At 30.7% G+C, this 23,082-nt stretch overlaps 1 protein-coding gene across 1 annotated transcript in view; it reads left to right on the top strand.

Annotated features, from left to right (window-relative positions):
- Positions 1-23,082, top strand: part of Lrriq1 (leucine rich repeats and IQ motif containing 1) — a 182,134-nt gene that overhangs the window by 62,825 nt on the left and 96,227 nt on the right. Inside the window, exons 15-17 of the mRNA XM_078053052.1 lie at positions 10,992-11,171; positions 13,213-13,662; positions 15,768-15,969. Coding sequence (XP_077909178.1) covers positions 10,992-11,171; positions 13,213-13,662; positions 15,768-15,969 — 832 coding nt within the window. The remainder of the gene's footprint in view (positions 1-10,991; positions 11,172-13,212; positions 13,663-15,767; positions 15,970-23,082) is intronic.

The following is a 23,082-nucleotide window of genomic DNA, read 5'->3' as shown; positions in this document are numbered from 1 at the left end:
AAAAATCTTCAGCCTAAAATAATTTTCTTGGATATGTATGAATTAATTAAAATTTGAAAATATAATTATGACCTAAACCATTGAGTATGTGACAAATTTAGTGTGATATTATTGTCTTAGGTTTTGCATTTATAGAAAAGACATTTGTTTAGATGACAAAATGGCATTTTAATCACTAAGCTTCCTACTTTAATTATATCCTAACTGTAATTTGTTTTATTTTGTTTTTTTGTATATTTTGTATTTTAAAAGTTTTTTGATTGACATATGTGTTAGCTAAGAAGCTAACACATATCTCATCACTGTGACCAAAACACCTGGCAAAAACTATTTAGAGGAGAAAAAGTTTATTTTGGCTAATGATTTCAGAGGTGTTAGTATGGGAGGCCAACTCCATTTCTGTGAATCCAAGTTGAGGTGGAACCATTATAGAAGGCTTTGTTGAAGGGGGACTGCTTCGCTCATGGTAACCAAAAAACAGAGAAGGATGGGGAAAGAGGCCACTGGGAAGAAGAAGCCTTCCAGGGCATGCCCTCAGTGACCCACATTCTTTAACCACACCTTGCTTACCTAGAGTTGCCACTCAATCCATTCAAAGTAGACATACTGATCAGTTTACAGCTCTCATAGTCCAATCATTTCATCTCCAAACATTCCTGCATTAATACAGTAGTTTTAGGGGGACATCTCATATCTGAACAGCGTAGAATAATTTTACATATTTATGAGTTATAATATTGTGTTTTAATTCATGTATACTTTGAGTAATGATAAAATCAAGATGATTGCATATTCTTCACTTTAAAGTTTTCTTAAAAGAGAAAGTTGATGCTCAGGGGCAGTCTAGTTCTGCTACTATATTAACTGGTCATGTGCAGGTTATTTTAACTTTACTGTGTCTTAGTTTCCCCATGTACAAAATTATTTTAATAATTATATCTACCCCATAGGAAAATATATGTTATGCTATAACAAAGAAACCATAAGTCAATGTGTTTCAGTATAATAAGAAGTTTATTATTTGCTATGTTACATCTGATGGGGTTGAGTTCAGCCTGTACAATCTCAAATTTAGACTGCTTCAGATGTGTTGTCATGTTACTTCAATGACACCTGTTTTTTTGTTTTTGTTTTAAGCTAATAGACTCTGGTGTGAGAAAGGGAAAAATACGAAGGGGTATGCACAAGTTACATTTAACCATGCCACTTAAAAGGACAGTGATCAATTCAATCAGCTTCCATTAGCTAAAACTCATCATATCTACAAATTAACCTTAGGAAAGGAAATGTCAAGAACAAGAATATTAGAGAATAGTTACAGACTCTGTGTGGACTAAGTATGTTAAATCATTAAAACATTTCATAGTAGTGCTTCTCACACAGCACATAAAATGTGTTATTATTGTTTTTAATAAACTATAGTGTAATTTTGAATAGTTATTTGAAAAGTATTTATTTTAAAATTAAAATGGTATTTTGGAGAGATATTTTTCCACAGCAGAAATAATAAGACATAAGAGAATAAGTGATGAAATTAAAAGTTATTAGCAAGTACAGGTATTGTAAAGTGCTAAAAGTAATGAAAGTATCCCCAAATTGTTGTGAAAATTTTTCCAATTTGGAGCTAGAAGAAATAAATATATATACACACATATACACACATACCTGTGTATGTATACACATATGCATAATACACATACACATATTTTCATTTTTAAAATTAATTGTGGTATAGAAATAAACTACTATACCTTATTTATAATATGTCCAAATGCATAGTTTTTAATGTCAAAAAACTAAAAGATGATTCTCAAAACAAAATCTAAATTATGTTTGCCTTAGATTAAATCATTAAATGAACATTGTTTACTAATCCTTGGATTGGACACTCTTATATTTTGTGGTTTATTTTTTTCTCATATTAATAGCTGGGCTACCTCTTCTAAGCTTTGGATCTACTTTCTCTTGTAATATTTTTGAGTTTTTATCCTTGATACTATTTGTAGTCTTTCCATTTACATATGATGTTTGATCAGTACTAATCTTTTCTTTAGTATTAAGCATACAAATAGGCTACTTCTACACTGTTTATTTTCACAGCATAAGAAAAGTTATTATTTTAAAATTAGAATGTTTATTATGTTTTTCTCATTCATGATATTTATATCTTGTCCCTCCATCCCGCAGGATCCTTTTTACTTTTAAGAGTTTTATTTCTGAAAGAGAAATCAGCAAGAACTCCAAATTCTGAAATAGTGTGGGTAGTTGGGATTCTGTGGTTCTAGAAATGGGATATTACATTTTTAATTCCAAATATATTCCTGGCATTATCTTAGGCCCTTCTTATTTCTGTCAGATAAAATTGGTTATTCCCTCAGGGAAGAAGTTATTTTAGGGCTATATGCAGGTGTAATTTTAGCAGGCAATTAAAAGTATATCAGTTGAACTCCTACAGTAAGAACATACTCTTCCCCACTCATTCTCTGCTAGATAAGATCATTTAACCTAATAAATAGCTCCCAGGATATTTAAGACACAAAATCCCTGTCCTTATAAGTGCCTAGATGGCATTTCTTTCTCATGGCTTCCTTCTTGCTTTTTTTAACCTTAGTAAGTTAGCATATATTTCTCCCTTCATTTTCTGGGGAAAGGATGTTTGTCACTACATTAGTTCATTTTCTGTTGCTAATAACACAGTGTTAAAGACTGGCTAAATTATGAAGAAAAGAGACAGTTTATTTTGGATCCCAGTTCTAGGTCAAGGTCAAGGACCTGTATCTGGTGATAGCCTTCTTACCAGCAGAGAGCTACAGGGCATCATGTGTAAGGGACAAGGGATGTGTGTGTGTGTGTGTGTGTGTGTGTGTGTGTGTGTGTGTGTGTAGGGTAGGGTAGGGGGGCGGTGTTCTGGTCTCTCACTTTTCTGAAAGCTACTCTACCATGCTTCATGGGGACTCTAAATACTGTAATGAGATTAAGTATTCACCTTTTAATTCCTCATACCTGGGATTAAACTTTAGTATGAATTTCAGAAGGGGTAAGCTTTATTCAAACCATAGAGTTTGGGGCATCTTGAATATAAATTTTATGATGATTTTCTTTATCTTTGCTACATATAAGAACAAAAATGCAATTTTTAAAAGAGAACAGAAGGAAGCATAAAATAATTGTTATTTAGAACTTGGAATTAGACTGGAGGGTAAAAAAGAATACATTTCCTTATGTTTTAAAGGACTTATTTACACAGAAAATTTAGCAGCTTGTCTACAATACTACGTTGTGCAAACTGTACTTAGTTATCCATCTTCACTGTGAACTGTAACATTTCTTTAGTATGCATTCAGTTGTGAAATTCATTTATACCTATTAAATTTTATAAAGGAAATAATTTAAGACTCTTGATTATCTGAAAATTTATATTCTTAGTTAAAGTAAATTGTCTATAATTTTTATAGTGGTTATACAGTACCAACACAGTTTCTTGTATGTTGTAGATATGCAACAGTATTTTGAAGAACTTTATTACAGTACTTAATTACATTATAATAGGTAATGGCTTTAAAAATCCATGTTTCAGTTGTGTTACCTTTTCTATTACATTTTTTAGATTTTATTCATGTTATTAAAAATGTTAATCCCTATAAATTAAAAATTGTATTATTGCCAAGTCTTAGTAATTATCAATATCCTGAGTTCTAAAACTGGAGTCCTCAAACTCTATAGTACCATAAAGTATTTATCAAATTAAACTAGTTTCTTAAGAGGGGGGAAAAATAACAACTCTGGGACAAATGACTATATGAAATATCAGCTAATAGTCAACTTCAAATTATGATAGAATCAAAGTTTTCAGATTTTTAAAAGATTTATTCATAGAAGGTTCACCTAAATATACTGCTAGGCTCTGACCAGCTAAGAGGGGAACTCTCTCATCTGGAATGAAAGCAGTCAAGGTCTCCATTTAGCTGTAGTAGCTCAAGTTTTGGGGATGTGCTACTCTTCCATGAGGATTTAAGGTACTAATCCCCCAGGCTTAAGTCCTCATTGCTAGGAGCCAGATTTTAGATATAAAAGTCCAATATGAAAATTATAATTATAATTATTTCTAAAGGGCACTTCTTGGCAAGTGATATTATTTCAGATAAAAATATTTGATGGTTTATTTTTAGATAAGTACTTTTATTTTCACTACACACTATATGAAACAAGTCTTTGATGCCAAATAAAAATAAAGAGTTTTGCTCATTATTGAAAACAAAATCCTTAGGGGTCATAGGTTTTTTATTATATGTTGGGCAAATAGAGCCTGAATTCTCTTGCTGATATGATATCACTTTTTATCCACACAGCTGATACATTACCAGTTGTAGCAACTATAAACAAACCTAATGTCCCAAATAATTTTTGAATTTTAAAAATTATTTTGTTTGTATGAAGCATGAAAGTTATTTTATCGCATTAAATATATTGGTGGTAAAATATATTGAAATAAATTTATTATATATTCATAAATATAATATTCATATTTTATTGTCTTAAGATGTGCTTTTTGGTTTAAAAGGAAGTATTTAATGAGAAATAATCAATAATGAAAGAAAATTAATTATTTTTATAGTGTAGATATGTACATTTATTTGACTGTTATAATTTCTATATTGAAATGAACTTTTCTGAACTAAATGCCACTTACTTTACTTAGATCAGTTAGTCTAATGCACCTTTCATTAATTGAAAGAAGAAATTCATTTATTTAAAGGATTAAAATCTAGAAATCTATAAAACATTGATTTGTGAGTGAAAGGACAAACTCAGACTTTAAGCAGTGTGTTTCAGTGAACTTTATGTAACCCCCTTGGTACCAACAAAGGGATTAGTTATAGATTTTCCCAGTTGGGTTCTTACTTTCATGTCTAGCCAGTGATAACACAGACAAAACTGATGTACTAAAAAATCTCTTTCTAAAGTTTAATCTACAGACTCAGTTTGAAATCTCCTATGGGAATTTGTTTCATTCACTGTTGATTAATAGACCTTCTTAAGTGGCAGAATATTCACTGGGAAGTTTTCACTAAATGAAATATTGATTCTGCCCTTGACTAGGAAAAGCCCAGCTGGAAAAACTAATCTTGAGGTCTCTCAGTATTCTTATACTTCATTTCCAACATTAATCAAATTATTACAGCACTTTCTAATATATTCACCATAAATTACTGAACGTCTGCATTTTGAACTTAAAGCTAATCCATGTACTGCTATCTTATGCAGGCTTGAGGAATGTTTCTCTAAAATAAAATTAAAGAAAAAATATTTTAAATAAAACAGTAATTTCAATCTGGATATTGATTATATAATTCATAAGTTTCAAGCTATTGTTACAGTTGTGAAGGTCCAAGTAAATTTTTACGTTGAAAAATATCTTCAAAACATTATGGCTAAAATAAACCATTTGGAAACTATTTTATATAAAGGTAATCAATGTAACATCAAAATTTCTGATATAAAAATTCAAGCCCTGTTAACTCATATTCACTAGATTTATTCTCCATAGCTAAAATATCATACTTAATGATAACTATGTCGAAAATAGAGTAAATAGAGTATTTGACGATAAAACCATCAATTTGTCCCTTGCTAATCTGGTGTCAATTCTATATGAACAACTACCACATAATATCAGTAGGAACAGCTAATTACATACCTAATGTGCCAAATTATCTTTAAACTTATTTTACTTTTTATTACTTTGGCTGCATGGAACATAAAGATTATTTTGTTAAATTAAATATACTTGTAATATATTTGTTCATTAATCTACATTAATTAATCTTAATTTATTAAAATAAATTATATTCTTGCCGCTAGAATTTTATTAGATTGGTTTAAAAAGATTTTCAATTTTGTCATAAATTATTTTTGGATAATTTCTGGGAAGGAAGAGATTTTCCTTATCATCTATACAGTTTTTCTTTCAAAGACTAGAGAGTATTATGAACATACCTCCTTCCTTCTGCCAGTCAGGTCCCCAAGGCATCAGACGGAAATTTGCTTGGTACCCAAAGAATTAAAAAACACTGGTTATGGGATGGTTATGCTCAAGAATGCTTCCATCAAGTTGTCAAAACTTTATGATTGCTTATCTACAGTTTAAGAAGTAGAACCTAAAGAAACAATACAAAGAATCAGAATATCTGTTTTTAATGTTAAAGGAACATAGACACATTCTTAACTTAATTTCTTTTACTATCTATCTCAAAAACATCATTATTTCATACCTAATACATTATGATTATAACTAGATCATTTATTTTGACCTTTCAGTCGTATCTTTAAAAAACTTGGTAGTTTGATGGAAACGTAACAACACAATGTAGCCTTATTGCTAACGTAATGAACAAATTTGCAGGGTAGAATAGTGTGGAATATGGATAGTTGATCTCTTCATCTATTTTGATTATTAATAACTTAAATTTCAGATAATGACTTTTGCTTTTATGATGAGAACCTAATCAAAGATTTTATGTAGTATTTAATATTTCATCTTTTTGGTGATTACCTCTGATTATCTTGTCACCACTGTGATGATTAGCTATTATATTAATATAACATTTGGCTTTTGAACCATATCCTTAATTGAATGCAACCAGAAACACAATATATGCCCTTCATTTAACCCCTTATGGTAAATGTGGCAGTTTATGATTTGATAAACATTGGTAACTTCAAGTTTCCTAAATAGGTTCAAAATGTATGTATCCAAATATTCTTAATTCTTTCAAAGTTTTATTAGCACAATGACAAAGCTTTTTAGCTATCTAACATTGTAAGGTATATGATAATTCCCTTAAAGAATGAGACCTAAATTGTTTTCCCTCTTTTCTTATTTAAATATTAGTAAGCAAAAAAGATGTTTTTTTGGAAAGGGATAAAGGCAATTTGGGGAGGTAACCATCTCTATCCTTGGTAAATAAAGAAATTTTCTATTCTTTTGTTGTTGTTGTCATGGAGGAAGATTAATTCGTTATTATCTTTAATTCAGTTTCAAGATTACATAAATTGCAATTATATGCAGGTGTGCCTTATGGCTTTGATTAACCCTATGCATTTTTTCTTTGCAGGTCATATCTTCCATGAGAAGAAACTATTAATGTTTTGTTTTCCAACTTGGTTTATATAAATGAATATGTTAACCAGCCTATACAGTCTACCAGTAGGAATAACTGATACTAATATTTTCATTGGAATTTTCCCTTTTAAATCTTAACCATTTTAGTAATCTTACCCTGTCATCCCTCCTCCTGTGTCAAATAATTGTTAGTTTATCTTTTCTGATTAATAAAATTTATTTTTGAAGCAGTTATAGATTTACAGAAAAATGAGCATAAAGTACAAAGAGTTCCACATACCCCATAACCACACATGCACCAACTCTCCCATTATTAACATCCTGCCCAAAGTGGTACAATTGTCACAATCAAGGAAATGCATTGACACGGTATTGTTACCCCAAATTCATACTTCACATTGGGGTTTAATCTGCTACTTTATGTTCTGTGACTCTTGACGAATGTTTAGTGGCATTTACCTACCATTGTTGTATCATATAGAATACTTCCACTGACTGCCCTAAAAATTTGTGTTCTCTCTATCCTTGTCTCCCAATTCCACCCTATGACAACCAGTGATCTTACTGTCTTCATAATTTTACCTTTACATAAATGTTATATAGTTTAACAATATATGTAATCTTTTTAGATGAATTTAATTTTCCCCATATCCTAGCTTTATAGTTCACCTTTTATTAGCACTTAATAATATCCATTGGCTATTTATACCACAGATTCTTTATCCACACATCTCCTGAAGGACACTTTGGTTGCTTTTATGTTTTGGTAACTATAAATAAAGCCAGTATAAAGATCTCTGCAGATTTTGATGTGGACATAATTTTTTAATTTTATTTTTTAATTTGTTCTAGTTAGTAATACATGACAGTAGAATGCATTTTGACACATTGTACACTGATAGAGCACAATTTATCCTTCCTATGACTGAACATAGTGCAGAGTCACCACTAGTGTAATCATACATGTATATATGTCTCATTCTACAATCCTTCCCATCCTAACACCGACTCCCCTCTTCTCACTCTCCTCTGCACAATTCAAAGTCCCTTCATTTTTCCCTACCTCCTACCCCCAATATGTATTAGCAGCCGCTTATCAGAAAAAAACATTTGGTCTTTGGTTTTTTCAGTTTGGCTTATTCCACTTAGCATGAAATACTCCATCTATTTACTGGCAAATGCTATAATTTCATTCTTCTTTATGGCATGATTTCATATTATGAGTAATATTCAATTGTGTATATGTACCACATTTTCTTTATCCATTTATCTGTTAAAGGGCGTAGTATGCTGGTTTAAAGTCCTTTGGGTATAGACCAAGGAGTGGGATAGCTGGGTCAAATGGTGGTTCCATTATAAGATTTCTGAGGAATCTCTATACTGCTTTTCAGAGTGGTTGTACCAATTTGCAGTCCCACCAGCAATGTATGAGTGTATCTTTTTCCCCACATCCTCACCAACACTTATTGTTGCTTGTATTCTTGATAATTACCATTCTGACTAGAGTGAGATGAAATTTTAAGGTTTGATTTGCATTTCAGATGATGAACATTTTTTCATATTTTTGTTGACTGTATTTCTTCTTCTGTGAAGTGTCTGTTCAGTTCCTTAGCCCATTTGTTGATTGAGTTGTTTGTTTTTTTGGTGTTGATTTTTTAGTTCTTTATATATCCTGGAGGTTAATGCTGTATTTGAGGTGCATGTGGTAAAGATTTTATCCCAAGATTTTTGGTTGAAAAGAAGCTTTTTAGTTTGAATCCTTCCCATTTATTGATTCTTGATTTTACTTCTTGCACTTTAGAAGTCACAAATTTTTAATTCATTTCAGTAAATACTAATAAGTATTATTGCTGAATCATATGGTAAGGATGTAAGTATTTTATAAGAAATGTTTAAATTGCCTTCCACAGTGACTATGTAATTTTGCATTCCCACCAACAAGGAAGATTTTCTTTGCTTTACATGTTTACTTTCATTTGTTATTATCAGTGTTTCAAAATTTGGCCTTTCTAAAATGTATAGTAATATATTATGGTTATTTTAATTTGCACTTCAAAATTATTATGATGTATATATTTTCCTACTTTTTAAAAACCATCTTTATGCTTTCTTTAATGAGTATATCTGGTCAGGTCTTTTGCCCATTTTTTAATTAATCTGTGCATTTTCTTATTGTTGACTTTTCATTGTTCTTTGTATATACTGAATAACAATCTTTTATCAACCCTATATTTTTCAATTGTTTCCTCCTACTCTTTAGCTTGTTTTCCCACTTTCTTGACATAGTCTTTTGATAGAGTAGAAGTCTTTAATAACATGTTTATCTTATTGATTTTTTTCATTGATCAAATGTTTGATGTTTGATCTAAAAAGTCATCCCATATCCAAGGTTATCTAGGTTTTTCTCCTATGTTATAGGAATTTTATACTTTCACATTTTACGTTCACTTCTTTTATCAATTTTGAGTTAATGTTTTGTGGAGGATTTAAGGTCTATCTAGATTCATATTTTTTAAGTGTGGGAGTCCAACTAGTCTAGAACCATTTGTTAAAAATGCAATCTTTGCTTCATTATACTGCCTTTTCTCTTTTGTCAAAGATCAGATCATTCTATTTCTCTATTTTCTGGCCTATATATTCTATTCTGTTGCTATATTTGTCTCTTTTTATTTTTTACCTATTACCTTACTATCTTGGTTATTGTAATTGTCCAATTCAGTCTTGGAGTTGGACAGTGTCAGTCCCTTAACTTTTTCTTCTTTAATATTATGTTAGCTATTCTAATTTTTTGCATCTATACATAAACTTTAGAATAGATTTATTAATGTATACAAAAACTTGCTGGGATTTGATTTTGGATTAAGTTGAATCCTTAAATCAATAGAGGAAGAACTGACATCTTGTCAATACTAAGTTTTCTTACCTGTGAATATGGGATATCTTTCCTTTTAGGTATTTTTCTTTGGAATCTTTCATCAGGGTTTTGTAGATTTCCTCAAAGGACCAATTAATCCTTAAAAATTGGAGTCTTGTTCATTGAGTCCACTTTTCCCTAGTGACCATTAGCATCATTGTGTAAAGATTATTATACTATTTTGTGTAAGATTTGGGCAATTATTTCTTAAAGACTAGGATTAATGGAAAACTCTTGCTTTCTGACTTTTTTTAAGTATAATTTATCTTTTAAATTGTTACAGACTTTTTTTAATATTTTATTTTTTAGTTGTAGTTGGACACAACACCTTTATTTCACTTGTTCATTTTTTTTATGTGGTGCTGAGGATCGAACCCAGGGTCTCGCATGTGCCAGGCAAGCACTCTACCACTGAGCCACAACCCCCACACTTCTTACAGACTTTTGATCACATTTTGATAATTGTTATAATTACAATCCTTATCAAGATTTGGGAGAAAATGTAATTTTAGGTGTTCCAGGTTATGAAAGTTATCTCCTAACTCTTTTGTCACTACATTTTACTGACAGTGAAAATTAATCTCTATTTCTGAAGAAAATGGTAACTTTCAGCAATATTATTTTAATTATCTGCTAAGTAAGAGTTTATCTCATATTATCATTCTTTTCATAATGCAGCCTTTTATACTTCCAATTCCAGCATAAGTTTCTACTTTTGATTTTCCTATGTGCATTTTTGAAGAATATGATAAAATGCACATCAGGAGTTCTAAAACTTACTTTGTGCATGTTAGGATACTGTAAATTTTAAACAAACTGTACGTTTTTCTCTGCAAAACCAATTGCATTTTCTGAGAAATACATTGTGTGCTTATTTATGTCTTAGACATATGGTAATTTTTAAGTATGTACTCTTCATATCAAGATTAACATTTTGTTTTCTATTTCTAATAGGCATTCTCTACTTGAAGTGTTACCTTCTCTAAAAATCCTTAATGGTGATACGGTAAACTCTCATTCAGAAATCCACACTCAAGAACACTGTCATCTAGAATCAAGACATTTGCTTGCATTTTGTCAGTCCCAAATTCGAGAATTCAACTTACTAAGTGAAAAGTATGTCAATGGAAATAGGTAAGATTCTTATCTCCTCCTGGTAGTATTTAAAATAAAGTAAAATATACACATAATTTTTAAATATGCTGATTGTCACAATCATTCTGTTTTTGCTTTAAATCAGTTTGTTCCAGGGGATATTCTACCTTTAGAAAAACTTCTAGACTTCATGGTTTTATTCTTAGAAATACATCAATATATATTTTGAGTGTAGTTTGATATATTTCAATGCTAAAGTATTAGATAAAACAAATAGAAACTTGAAAAAAGTTTCAAGACACTGCAAACATTCATTCTATTAGTTATCAATAATCAGTTGTAAATTTATTTAACAATTATTATGGGCAAGACTATCCTCAAAGAATTCACAGATTAACATAAAAGAAAATTAGGTAAATAAAATGTTACAATTGAGTAAAACAAGTTTTATAACATAATATATATTAAATTTTAAGGTACATATAATAAATATATGTATATATTAAGGTATTACAGGACTAAATTTTAAGATACATGTACTAAATATATGTATATATTAAGGTATTACAGCACCACACTGGAAAAATGCAGTCAACTCTTACATGTATTCAGAGCACAGAAGCTGAATCGTAATCAAATATTGAAGAAAGAGAACTTTCTTTTCCCCACCCCACTTTGAATCCTGGTGGAATTACAATGAATGAATTATAAGCTGGGTGTGGTAGTGTACACCTATACAGCTCAGGAGGCTGCTTGAAGCAAGAGTATTGCAAATTCAAGCCAGCATCCACAACTTAGTGGGACCCTAAGCAACTGGAGAGACCCTGTCTCTAAATTTAAAAATATAAAAAAAGGGATGGGGATGTGGCTTAGTGGTTGAGTATCCCTGGGTTCAATCCATGGTAATAAATAAATAAATAAATAAATAGAATTATAATTGATCTTTTTAAAACTGGACTTTAAAATCTGCATCTCTTCATAAATTACAAATAAGCTACAAGAAATGTTTTCACATTGTTTTCACTTATGATGAGTCTTCCTTATAACAAGAAAAATAAAATGCACTGTATCAGTGAATTCAGCACCTTACCATAAACATTTGATATCACTGTGTACCTTTTCTAATTTTTAGTAAATAAAATGAGTAAAATACAAAATATGAAAAATATATTGAAGAAATCTTTGCTAATGCCTAGTAATTAACTTTACGAACACAGAAACTATCTAATTATCTTTACATTGTTAGGAAATAATTATAGCTTCTATTTTGTTTGTTATGATGAAATATTTTTATATAGTGCATTATTTCAGAAGAAAAAATAAACAAACTTGTGACTATATGTTAAATATATCCATAAAATATATTTTTGAAATAAGTAAAACATTTTCAAAATATGATACGTTTAAAGGAAGATAAATAAATTGTCTCTAAGAATAATGCTCATGTATCCTTTACATTTGTTATTGGGGGCTTCATAACTGACAAACACATGAAAGTTTGAGTAATTACATAAATAACAATATACAAAAGAGAAATCCACAATTTTTTAAGAGAATCTCACCTATTTATGTCTTAAAATATTTGAAATCTCTTTGCAATGGATTGTTTTTCCAAAGAAAAATAGAAATACAAACTTTCCCATAACATAAATTCTTTGTTTAAAAGTCCAATACAAATATTTTGTGTGGCAAGAGTCAATGTAGAAAGTACTTTTTAAATTTATTTCATAAATAACTTCTCCAAATTTAGGCAGCCATGATTTCTCATGTTTATGGTAATAAAAGCATGAATTTTTCTCATTCAGTTGTACCAAAAATATCTTGAATAAAAATGGTTCTAAATCTTCCAGACATTTTGTCTGGACTGACAGTTCTAAATTAAATAACAAAAACATTTTAAGATTTTGTTTATAATGAGGTGAATTTTATAAATAACTAGAAGTAATTTACAGTGAATCTTTTAATTAATTTTAATGTTCATTTTAGGCCGTGTAACAAAATTTATTTGCAAAATCTATTGAAGTTTTATACTTACTGAATAATATTTAATACTAAATGGTCTCATCATTTATTTGTTCAGGGATGTGTTCACCTTGGATACTGCAGAAAATTTCTGTTATTATTTTAAGAAGTTGATGACACTTAGTAGTGAATGCAGATATGCACATGAACATGGGGATATAAGTATCACTAAGAGAGATGAATCAGAAACCCAGAAAAATCATTTGGCCATTCCAAGCAGTGACTTCATACTGCAAGATGAAGTCTTCCACTCTAGCACCAACAAACATAGAACAGACTCACCAGGAATTTCTGAGCAGTGGATGGACCCTTGCTTTAATAATTCCCCAATAAGCTACTCCTCTGCATATGAAGTTGTGGAAGGAAGAAGTCAGGAAAAATTAGTAGGCCTGAAGAAAGAAGATGGTAAGACAAAAAGCATCCCCACCAAAGGAAGTTCATTCATGGAAACAGAAATGACAAATTCTCTGCTGAGGAATCACCAGCATATGGAACAGAGTGAAAAAATGTAAGATTTGTAAGTCATATTCTTTGCAGATGTTATATTTACTATTTTTGATGGATGATATTAAGTCAATGGTGCTAAATAATAAGTTGGTCAAGGTTTAAATCGCTATAATATTTTATATCAATTCCCTTAACTATGTTTTTATGATGTAATCACCATGCAGATTAATTTGATTAACTTTGTCTAGTTTTGATTTGATTTCTAGTATTCATTAAAATTGAATAAATGTGAAATTTTTCTTGCCTTGTAATTTCTAAATAACTGAGATAATTTGAAAGAGAAATAAAATATTATATTCTAAAATAATTAAATGATACTTTCTGAATAATCAAGTAATTTATTTAAAAACTATACCTTTGTATTTGCTAAGTATTTTCCAATGTAGTAAAACATTTAATAAGCATGTGTGCAGATATTTGTATACTGTAATTTTCTTGGCATAACAGTTTTGTAAGGTTCAGAACTAATCTTCATGATTAATCACATAAAATTCCTTGCAATTATTAAACACTTTTATATTTGAAGGCTAATGGCTGGCTTTTATTGCTTATTGAACCAGCAAAGGTTGATTTTCACTTTGGCCTATCAACTTCTTGATCTCTTTTTTTGTTTTGTTTTTCCTTCGTGTCTAGCCAATGAGAGAGAAAAAATGTCAGACTCAGATTTTCTGACAGTGATTGGTGCTGAGCTGAACAGGGAAGGAGTCAGAAAAGCACAGTAGCTATTTTTGCTTTCCCCAGTCTTCCTACTTTGAGAAGTTATCAGTGTATGCAGTGATTTCCTTTCTGGGAGTTGTTAAATAGTTTAATATCCTAAAACTGATGTTTATTTCCTATTATAGAAATAATATTTTATTTAAAAATGGCTTTACTGTTTCCTGATTTATACTTTACTGATTTATTTAATTGATTGCTTTTGATCCAAACACTGCAGACATTGCCTATTGAAATTTTATATAAATAATACTTGGAACTTCTGAATGATAAATAAAGTAGCTAAAGGATAAAAGTATGTAGGGATGAATAAGTGAAAACAGAGATGTAAATCAAAGACTTCAAGAATAAAGGAAAAGAAAATGTATACTTACCTACTAAAATTTGCCATTTAGTAATTCAGAAAGATGTACTGTAGACTATGTCAAAGTTTCCTAAGCCTGATTTATGAATACACTTATGCTAAGGATATTTTTTACTTTATGATATTTGTTAAGAAAAGATGATGATTATGATGATGATAGTAATACAATAATAAATCAAACTAGCATTAGCAAATAATTGTATTATTACTTTTCTAAATTCTCACAAATAAACTATGGTCATGTACGATAGAAAGAATTCCTTAAGTAGACTTTGTCTTAAACCAGATTGTATGAGGAAAGGACAAAATTTCATTGGGTTTGATAAATTACAAAACTATTGAAAACTGTTTCAAGAGAACATTGGAAAATAGAATCCTTTCTCCAACTTATATCTTTTAATCCAAATTCAGGAATTTGAAAAGAGAGTAAGAGTAAGACAGTAATCTTTATGGGAAAGGGAAAAATTCCAATTAGAAAGAGTTAAGTGATAAACACAGCATGTACTCATTTATTATCAGTGTACATATTCATCACACTTTTCTTTTATTGCTGCATAGATATTCATCACACTTTTCTTTTATTGCTGCATATCATAGGGGGATATGAAAACCACAGCACTGACTAATTTTTTGCCTGAAATTGGCAAGTAGACATGGACTAGGAGAACATTAGACTTTATTTTTGGGCTTTAAGAGGGTATTTTAAGTATTTATTTATCTCTTCTCATTGTCACCTTCCACCCAGATCAAAATCCTTAGTATCATGCAAAATCTCTATTATATTTCTCTTAAAGAAATAAACAAAACCCCCTTTTACCTGTATCTCTTGCATTAATATTGGCCTATTGGTTCCTTTAAATTTGAAGGTTTACATATTTTTTTCTTCTATAACTAGAGTTAGACAAAAGAAGGGTCTTTGTTTTAAGGAGCACTATATGCAGTTCATGTTTAAAATATAGGTTATGAATACCTCTTATGTACAAGTGTATATTCATGCAGATTAAAACTTTTCTTTCTCCTCTTTGTAGCAGGGCAGCAGTAGTAATCCAGGCACACTGGCGTGGTTACCTTGTGCGCACACAGATCAATTTCTCTACACGGAGGCATACTGCTGCAGTAGAACCCCTGCCAAATTCCTTCATCAATATTCAGACTATTTTGAAGAAAGAAAAAAGAAAAAATACTATGAATAACCAAGAACAGAGGGAGAAGGCTGCTGTTCTTATTCAGGTTAATTTTAATCTTTTGATAACATGGTTAGTCATGAAAGATTTATTGGTCATCTTTCACTAGATTATTCTGTTTAAAAACAACTCCAAAATCTAAGTGATTTACAGTTACATGACATGTGACATACAGGCTGTAGGTTAGTTGTAGACTGGCTGTGGTTCTGCCTAGTATCTAGATTGAAGGAATAGTTTTTAAAACTGAAATAACATTTTTCTGGCTGTGTCAAGGTGAACCACACAGTCATATTTAAAATATCTCCTCAAATATGTCATTTATCAAATTGTTAAGATTTGGTTAGCCCAAGCAGGTCTCATTTGACCCAATCTGTAGTTATTTCTAGAAGTCTATCAAAATAATTGTTAAAGGTCTTCAAATACCCATTTTATTTAAAAATTCAGAAAGAGAGCAGTACATAGATTTAGTCAATGTCACCAAGACCATATGTCAAACTGAATTTTAACTAGATTATATTCTTTTTTATTTATTCATTCTTTTTTTCAATTTGATGGGTTTTCTATCCATAGAATATAAAACCATAAACAAATTTGTGCTAAAAAGGCATTTACATTCTGATGAAAGAGGCAAACATAAACTAAATAAATATATAAAATAAGATCTGTAAATATCTGTGGTACTGTGCCTCAATTGGATGATAATTAACTGAACAAAAATTTAGCATTTCCCTTTATTCATACATTTATCAAATATTTTTGACATAAAAATCTTGCTAGTGAATGTTCATGTTAATAATAAGAATCAAGGTGAAATGTAAAGCAGGATAGGAATATCAAAGGGAAGTTTAGACTTTTAGATAGAATGGATATGGAAGACCATAAAATGTGACACTGGAGTCAAAGACTAAGCCATGGGCTATCTAGGGGAAGGATATTCCAGATAAAGGAATATCAGGTTCCAAAGTCCTGAATTAATAAAATACAGTGTTTACAGAATAGCAAAATGATTGTGTGACTGGAAAATGATAAAAGGGAAAACAAATAGGATTTATAAGTCATGGATTATTGTATAAGACTTTGGCTTTATTTCTATGATTCAGAAAGACATTCAAGGACTTTAAAAAGATTAATCATGGACTGACATGATTAAGCTCACTTTACGTTGCAAATGTATTATAGGAGGCAGCAGTAGTAGCAGAAAAATGAGTTGGGAGGTTATTGCAGTAGCCCAAGAAGAAATAATGGTGATACAGACCAAAATCTTTGCAGTGGAAGTAGTAAGATTATCACATTCTAGACTATGCTGATTTATCTTGAAGATCTGACATGCATTTTGGAAGGAGAAGCTGATAAAGTTAATGTATAGGCATATGATGTATAAGAGATAAGGAGGAATTAGGGATGCCTTCTAGGTATTTGACACAAACAACTGGAATAATAACCTTAAATTTAAGAAAATAAAAGAGAGAATCTTTTCTCTAAATTTTCTATCCCTTCTTTTAAGGCTATAGTTTTCAAGAGAATCGCCTCTGCCTTGGCTCTAATGAATATATCCAGTATTTTAAATTACTTAATTTTTTTGTACATATTCCTCCTGAGAGCAGTGAATAGACAAAGCTGGTACTGCTGCCAGATAATGATAGAAATGAGGGTAGTTCAGTTGATTGAAGGAAACTTTGAGAAAAAGTGAGAAAAAATCTAATTTCTATCTCAAATATTAATCTGTTGCATAAGGAATGTAGATATCATGCAGCCCAAATTCCCCTCATTATTGGATTGTGCAATGCATTTTTCAGCATTAATAATTAATGAGTAGTCAACTTCTCTTCTTTCATCTCAATAAGGAGAAGTTCATTACCTTATGAAAGTGTCTATATTAGTAACTAATATCATTTAAAGACATCACTGGGTGAGCTTTTTTGTATCTGTAATAAAAAGAAGCATAATTTAGTCTTTCTTTGTAATTTAGGGCAAGTTTCTTTTATTGTACATCATAATAGTCAACTCACTGAATTCAACCACTTTTTCTCTTTCTGGGCATAATTATCTAGTTTGTTGAATTACTTGCCATAAAATATAAATTCTAGACTGCCTAAACATCCTTGGAACACAACATAATGTGGAAAAAATATTCTAGTTTTAGAGAGATTGAAGATTTCATGAAGAATGAGTGGGAAGCTGCTTTCTGCTGACTAAAATTTCTATTCTTTACTTCTTCCTGGCATATTGGCCAAGTTGGTTTCCCAGCTTCCCTTGAAGTTTATTGTGGTCGTCTTTTAAAGTACTAGTCAATGGAATATGTGTAGAAAATATATGCACAAGTTGTATAACTTCCCCCAAAAACCTCCAACAGACATTCCTTTATATCTTTTTATTTTCTGATTGGCTGAAATGTAGACAACCTCTGGGAACCTGTGGAAGCTATCTACTAAAACTGAAATAGCTGCAAAGCCTGAATCATTTCATGTTAAAGTGCTGTCTTATGTGTTTTATTTTGGCCTCCATCAGTGTTTGTTATGAGATCTAGAATTAATTTTTAAGTTAATATACATTACAGCAACCCAAATTATGTAAATATAGCTTGAGAAACAGAGATTGATGTTAATATATAAAAGAGTGGAATTCCAGTATAAAGGATAGTGGCAGTAAAAAAAAAAGGATTATATGTGACTAGAATAATAAATACAGTGCAACTAGACTATCAAAGAACTAGAATATTAAAATGTGTAAGAAATTTGAATGTGTAAGAAAGATGAACTAATTTTAAATGAATTACCAGAACTATTATGCCTTTTAATAGAAACTAATAAATTATGAGGATTACTTACCAACACATTTTATATTTCTAATAAAAATGGGACTTCAATTTCTAACCTTACAAGATCCATGAAGAAAGTATCACTAGGTGTCACACCAGAAACACACACACTACAGCTTTGTAGAAGGTCTATCCTGCTAATCATTTAGATAGATCCATCGTGAGGCATGATGAATCAATCTTTTAGCTCAGTCCTTGAAGGTTAAATAAAGGTTGCCCTTTCTGTTCATTTTACTGGTTCTATTCCTAATCTTAATATATTATCATTATATTGGTATAAAAGAGTGGGGGTGTATAAGTATAATGACCTTAGAGAAAAAAAAAATCAAGGGAAAGCAAGCATGTCTGCCTAATTCTTAAACCTTGCCAGAGCAGGGTCAGGGACAAAGGAATGTGAAGGGCACTTCACTTTCAAGAAGTCATCTGTCCATTTATTTCTATGTTAGGGAGAAGATATTTTAAAGTGAAGCAAGAAACCAAGATAACATAATATATCCAGAAGAAGGAATCTAAAATAATAATAATAAATAATCCCCAAATTACAGGTGTTTAAAATTAAATATGTTCCTTTCTAAGATAACTTGTATATACTAGTCATCTAGAGGATGTGACATATCCTGGTGTGCAATAAGGACCCAACTCTATGGGAGAAAGCAATCATAAAGAGGGGGATAGTCTTCAAAATGAGTGAGTTAAGAAATTAAGGCCACTTTTTTAAGCAGTGCTTCCAATTTTGTTTCTCCTTACACAAAAATACACCGTCTTTGGGGCTGGGGATGTGGCTCAAGCGGTAGCACGCTCGCCTGGCATGCACGAGGTGCTGGGTTTGATTCTCAACACCACATAAAAATAAAATAAAGATGTTGTGTCCACTGAAAACTAAAAAATAAATATTAAAAAAATTCTCTCTCTAAAAAAAATACACCATCTTCTATTTTTATCATTTAACATTGTTCAAGTTCTTGAATAAATTTATATTTTCTTCTCTTCAGTTTAAGAGAATCCTGTAATCTCTTAAAAAGTTAAAAATTGTTCATAACAAGTTACAAAGCAGGAATATTATCTATACTGCAATTTATTTTTTAGTGGCAAAAATGATTAGTCAATTTCAATTTTTTAACTTTAAGCAATGTTGAGTATTACATGCTTTCCTTACTTGGAATACTAAGTAAATAGAATTTCTAGAAGTAATAGAGCAAGGATATTGGGGAAATAATGATGAGAGACCATTGTGTGACAGTCAGGGTCTTACCAGTATATGTAAGAAATTTCTAATTTAATTTAATCTTCACTACATTGTATCAGAGAAAGGAGGCTAATGATGATCTAATCATTCATGACTTTTATGATTTTGATTTTACAGATGAAGTTGAGCTGGCTTAGTGGTAGTAACAGTCATAGTCACAAATCTAGAGGTTAGGAAAAAAGAAAGATATATAAGTGAAAAGGAGAAATATAGTTTAGGCAATAAATATATTAGAGAATAAAGCTCCTTTTGGATTCCTAGACCTACCACATACTTTTCCCAGAAAATAAATTGCAGTTTGTGAATGGAATCTGAAGACTGAAACATGTGCAAGAACAAAAAATAAAAGTAAATTTTCTTAGGGAGTATCTGTGTCTGCCATATTCCTTGCTTCTGTGTAAGGTTATCTTAGAGGAAGCTGAAAAACAGCCTGTTGAGATTGATGGTGAGGTTTGATTGAAACCAATTTCTTCCATGTACAAAAAGTGGAATTGGAAGTAGCTGAACAAAGAATGCTTGAGAAGGGTTTGTCTCAAGTTGAGAGAAAAATTGAATTTTCACATCAGACATGTTAGATAGGTAGAGATCTTAAGTTAGGAGGAACTAATTTTTTTGATGGTGCCATCCCCACCCTAAAAGTAAGATAGATAACTATACCTATTCTTGGAAGCCTGGGTTTCTCATGTCTTTGGGGATAAGGATGGAAACACTGGGAAAGTCAAGTATTTATCATAGGGTGTGAAAAGAAAATCTCTACTACTCTGTATCAGAGACTGATCATGATGAGCATGATTGAGAATTGGATTCATCACTTGTGACAGTCCTCTAGCTCCGGATACAGTGTGACTTTGTAAGACACTGTATGTCAGTCTTTATCAGCAGCCTGCATGTCCTACCCAGGATTACATGCCTGAGAATTAATGACAGCAATAACAGATTTAGCACAGCTTCTGATTTGTCTGAGTAGTAAAAGACCTTCAACTGACACTGAAGGGACATAGGTACTCAGGGCTCTTCTATGTATTTGAAGTGTTCCTTAATGAAATGTGTACAGATTCACATTTGACAGACAAGTTGGTCACAGAATGAAAGTGCATGGAAGATGGCACTTGTGGGCATCTACAGAAATCTTGCTCACTGTTTGAAACCTTAGGTTGGTGTTTCATAGATCCACTATGCTTGTATTCAAATGTTAACTATACAATGAGGGATTCCTGGGATACTATATTTAAAATAACAACCCCTTCCCAATGTTCCCTACTCCCTAATCCTAATTTGTTTTAGTCTATGGCATTTTTAAGCATACTATATATTTTTCTTATTGCATTTATATTTTATTCCCACCTCCATAGATTTTTCTGGTATACTTTACTAACTGTTCTATCATAAAAAGCTTAGTTTTACACTTTATAAAATTATGTTGATTGTTAAACTACTAGCCAATATTGACTCTTTTAAAACCCAACATATCTCTTCTTCTTCATCACTAGATTGTGTGACACAAATCACACTTTTATGAATATTTCATTATTACCTTCTGTATGACCTATTGCTTTATATATACCTGTAATATATTGCTAAAATGTGATGATTAGTTTTCAGTATCTCCAAATATCATATCAATATTCAGACTTCCTATCCAACTTTACAAATGTTAGTTTACAACATTTTCATAATCAAAATATAAGCAAATTCAGCACTTTGCCTTTGGTTTGCATGATACTTATAGTTTAACACAGAGTGATTCCCTTCTTTTCCTTAAGTTTTATTCACTGAAAAAGCCAGATCATTTGTCCTTTATAGATTTGTACTTCCTCTAATTTTGCACAGTGTGTTCCCAGTGCATTTAATATGTCTCATGCTCATTTGTTTTTGTAAATCTACAGCAAGATCTAACATTCGATGTGATTCAGATTTGTTTATTTTCAGCAAAGATACTTTGTAGATGGTGGTATGTGTTACAACAAAGTACTTAATATCTGGTGGCTTCCTTTTCAGGAATATTAGTGTCCATTTATAAACGTTTCCTATGCCAACTATTTTATTATTGATCTGTAAAATTATGATACTGTACATTTTTGTTTATTAGCTAAAACATGCTATACAGGAAATTTTTTTCTAATAAATTCTTTAGATACTCTGGGTTACACAGTTCATCCTGGAAAGGCAGGTTAAATGCTTGATACTTTCCCTTAATTGTCAATTTTTAGATCAGTGAGGTTTCCTAGCATCTTCCAGAGGTTACTATAATGCATATTATTATTATGAATTCATTAACTTTAAAAATAAATAAATAAATAATGTTATATTATAGTTTATTTTTCCCAAGTAACCCTTGAGTCAGTATGCTTTTCCTAATATAGTCTTCATTTGCCCTATAATCTTGTACATAAACGTATATATTTCCATTGCATTTATTCTTGTTAATGTGCAAATTGTTTCTTATTTGGCCAATGTGTTTCTTCAAGTTAACCTTTTGAAACAATTCAGTAGTCAAAATTTTTTACTTCCTTTATAATTTGATAACAAATAATACATTGTTTCAAGTTCACTTAGTAGACATTTTGTCCCAGGCTTGTATTCATTAATTTCTTCAAAGATCCTTGGTTTGCTTGGTTGAAATAATATACAGAGACCCCAATCTGGATTTTAGCAGAATAAATTGATGTAGATATGGTCATTATTTTTAGATTTTTTTCAATGTGCTGAGCTTGAAAACACATTTTTTAATATTTATTTTTTAGGTATAAGTGGACACAATATCTTTATTTTATTTTTATGTGGTGCTAAGGATCAAACCTAGAGCCTCACACATATGAGGCAAGCAATCTACCACTGAGCTACAACTCCAGCCCCACTGAAAATAATTTTTTAAGGAAAAAACTTACCATGTTTCATACAGGTGTTTTAAAATTACATTTGGGACTATATGATATTTATTTAATTTTTACATTTGCAATTTTTCTTTATAAACTCTTGGTTCCTACTAACATAATTGCTCTTTTTTCACTGTTTCACTCCCCACCCCCTCCATGGAGTGCGGAGGGAGGAGAGGTAGGGGAGTGGGTTTATACATACATATAAAGTAGAAATAA

The sequence above is a fragment of the Ictidomys tridecemlineatus genome, chromosome 6 (assembly GCF_052094955.1).
Source record: "Ictidomys tridecemlineatus isolate mIctTri1 chromosome 6, mIctTri1.hap1, whole genome shotgun sequence".
Taxonomy (NCBI): domain Eukaryota; kingdom Metazoa; phylum Chordata; class Mammalia; order Rodentia; family Sciuridae; genus Ictidomys; species Ictidomys tridecemlineatus.
This window is presented reverse-complemented; position numbering and strand designations above follow the sequence as displayed.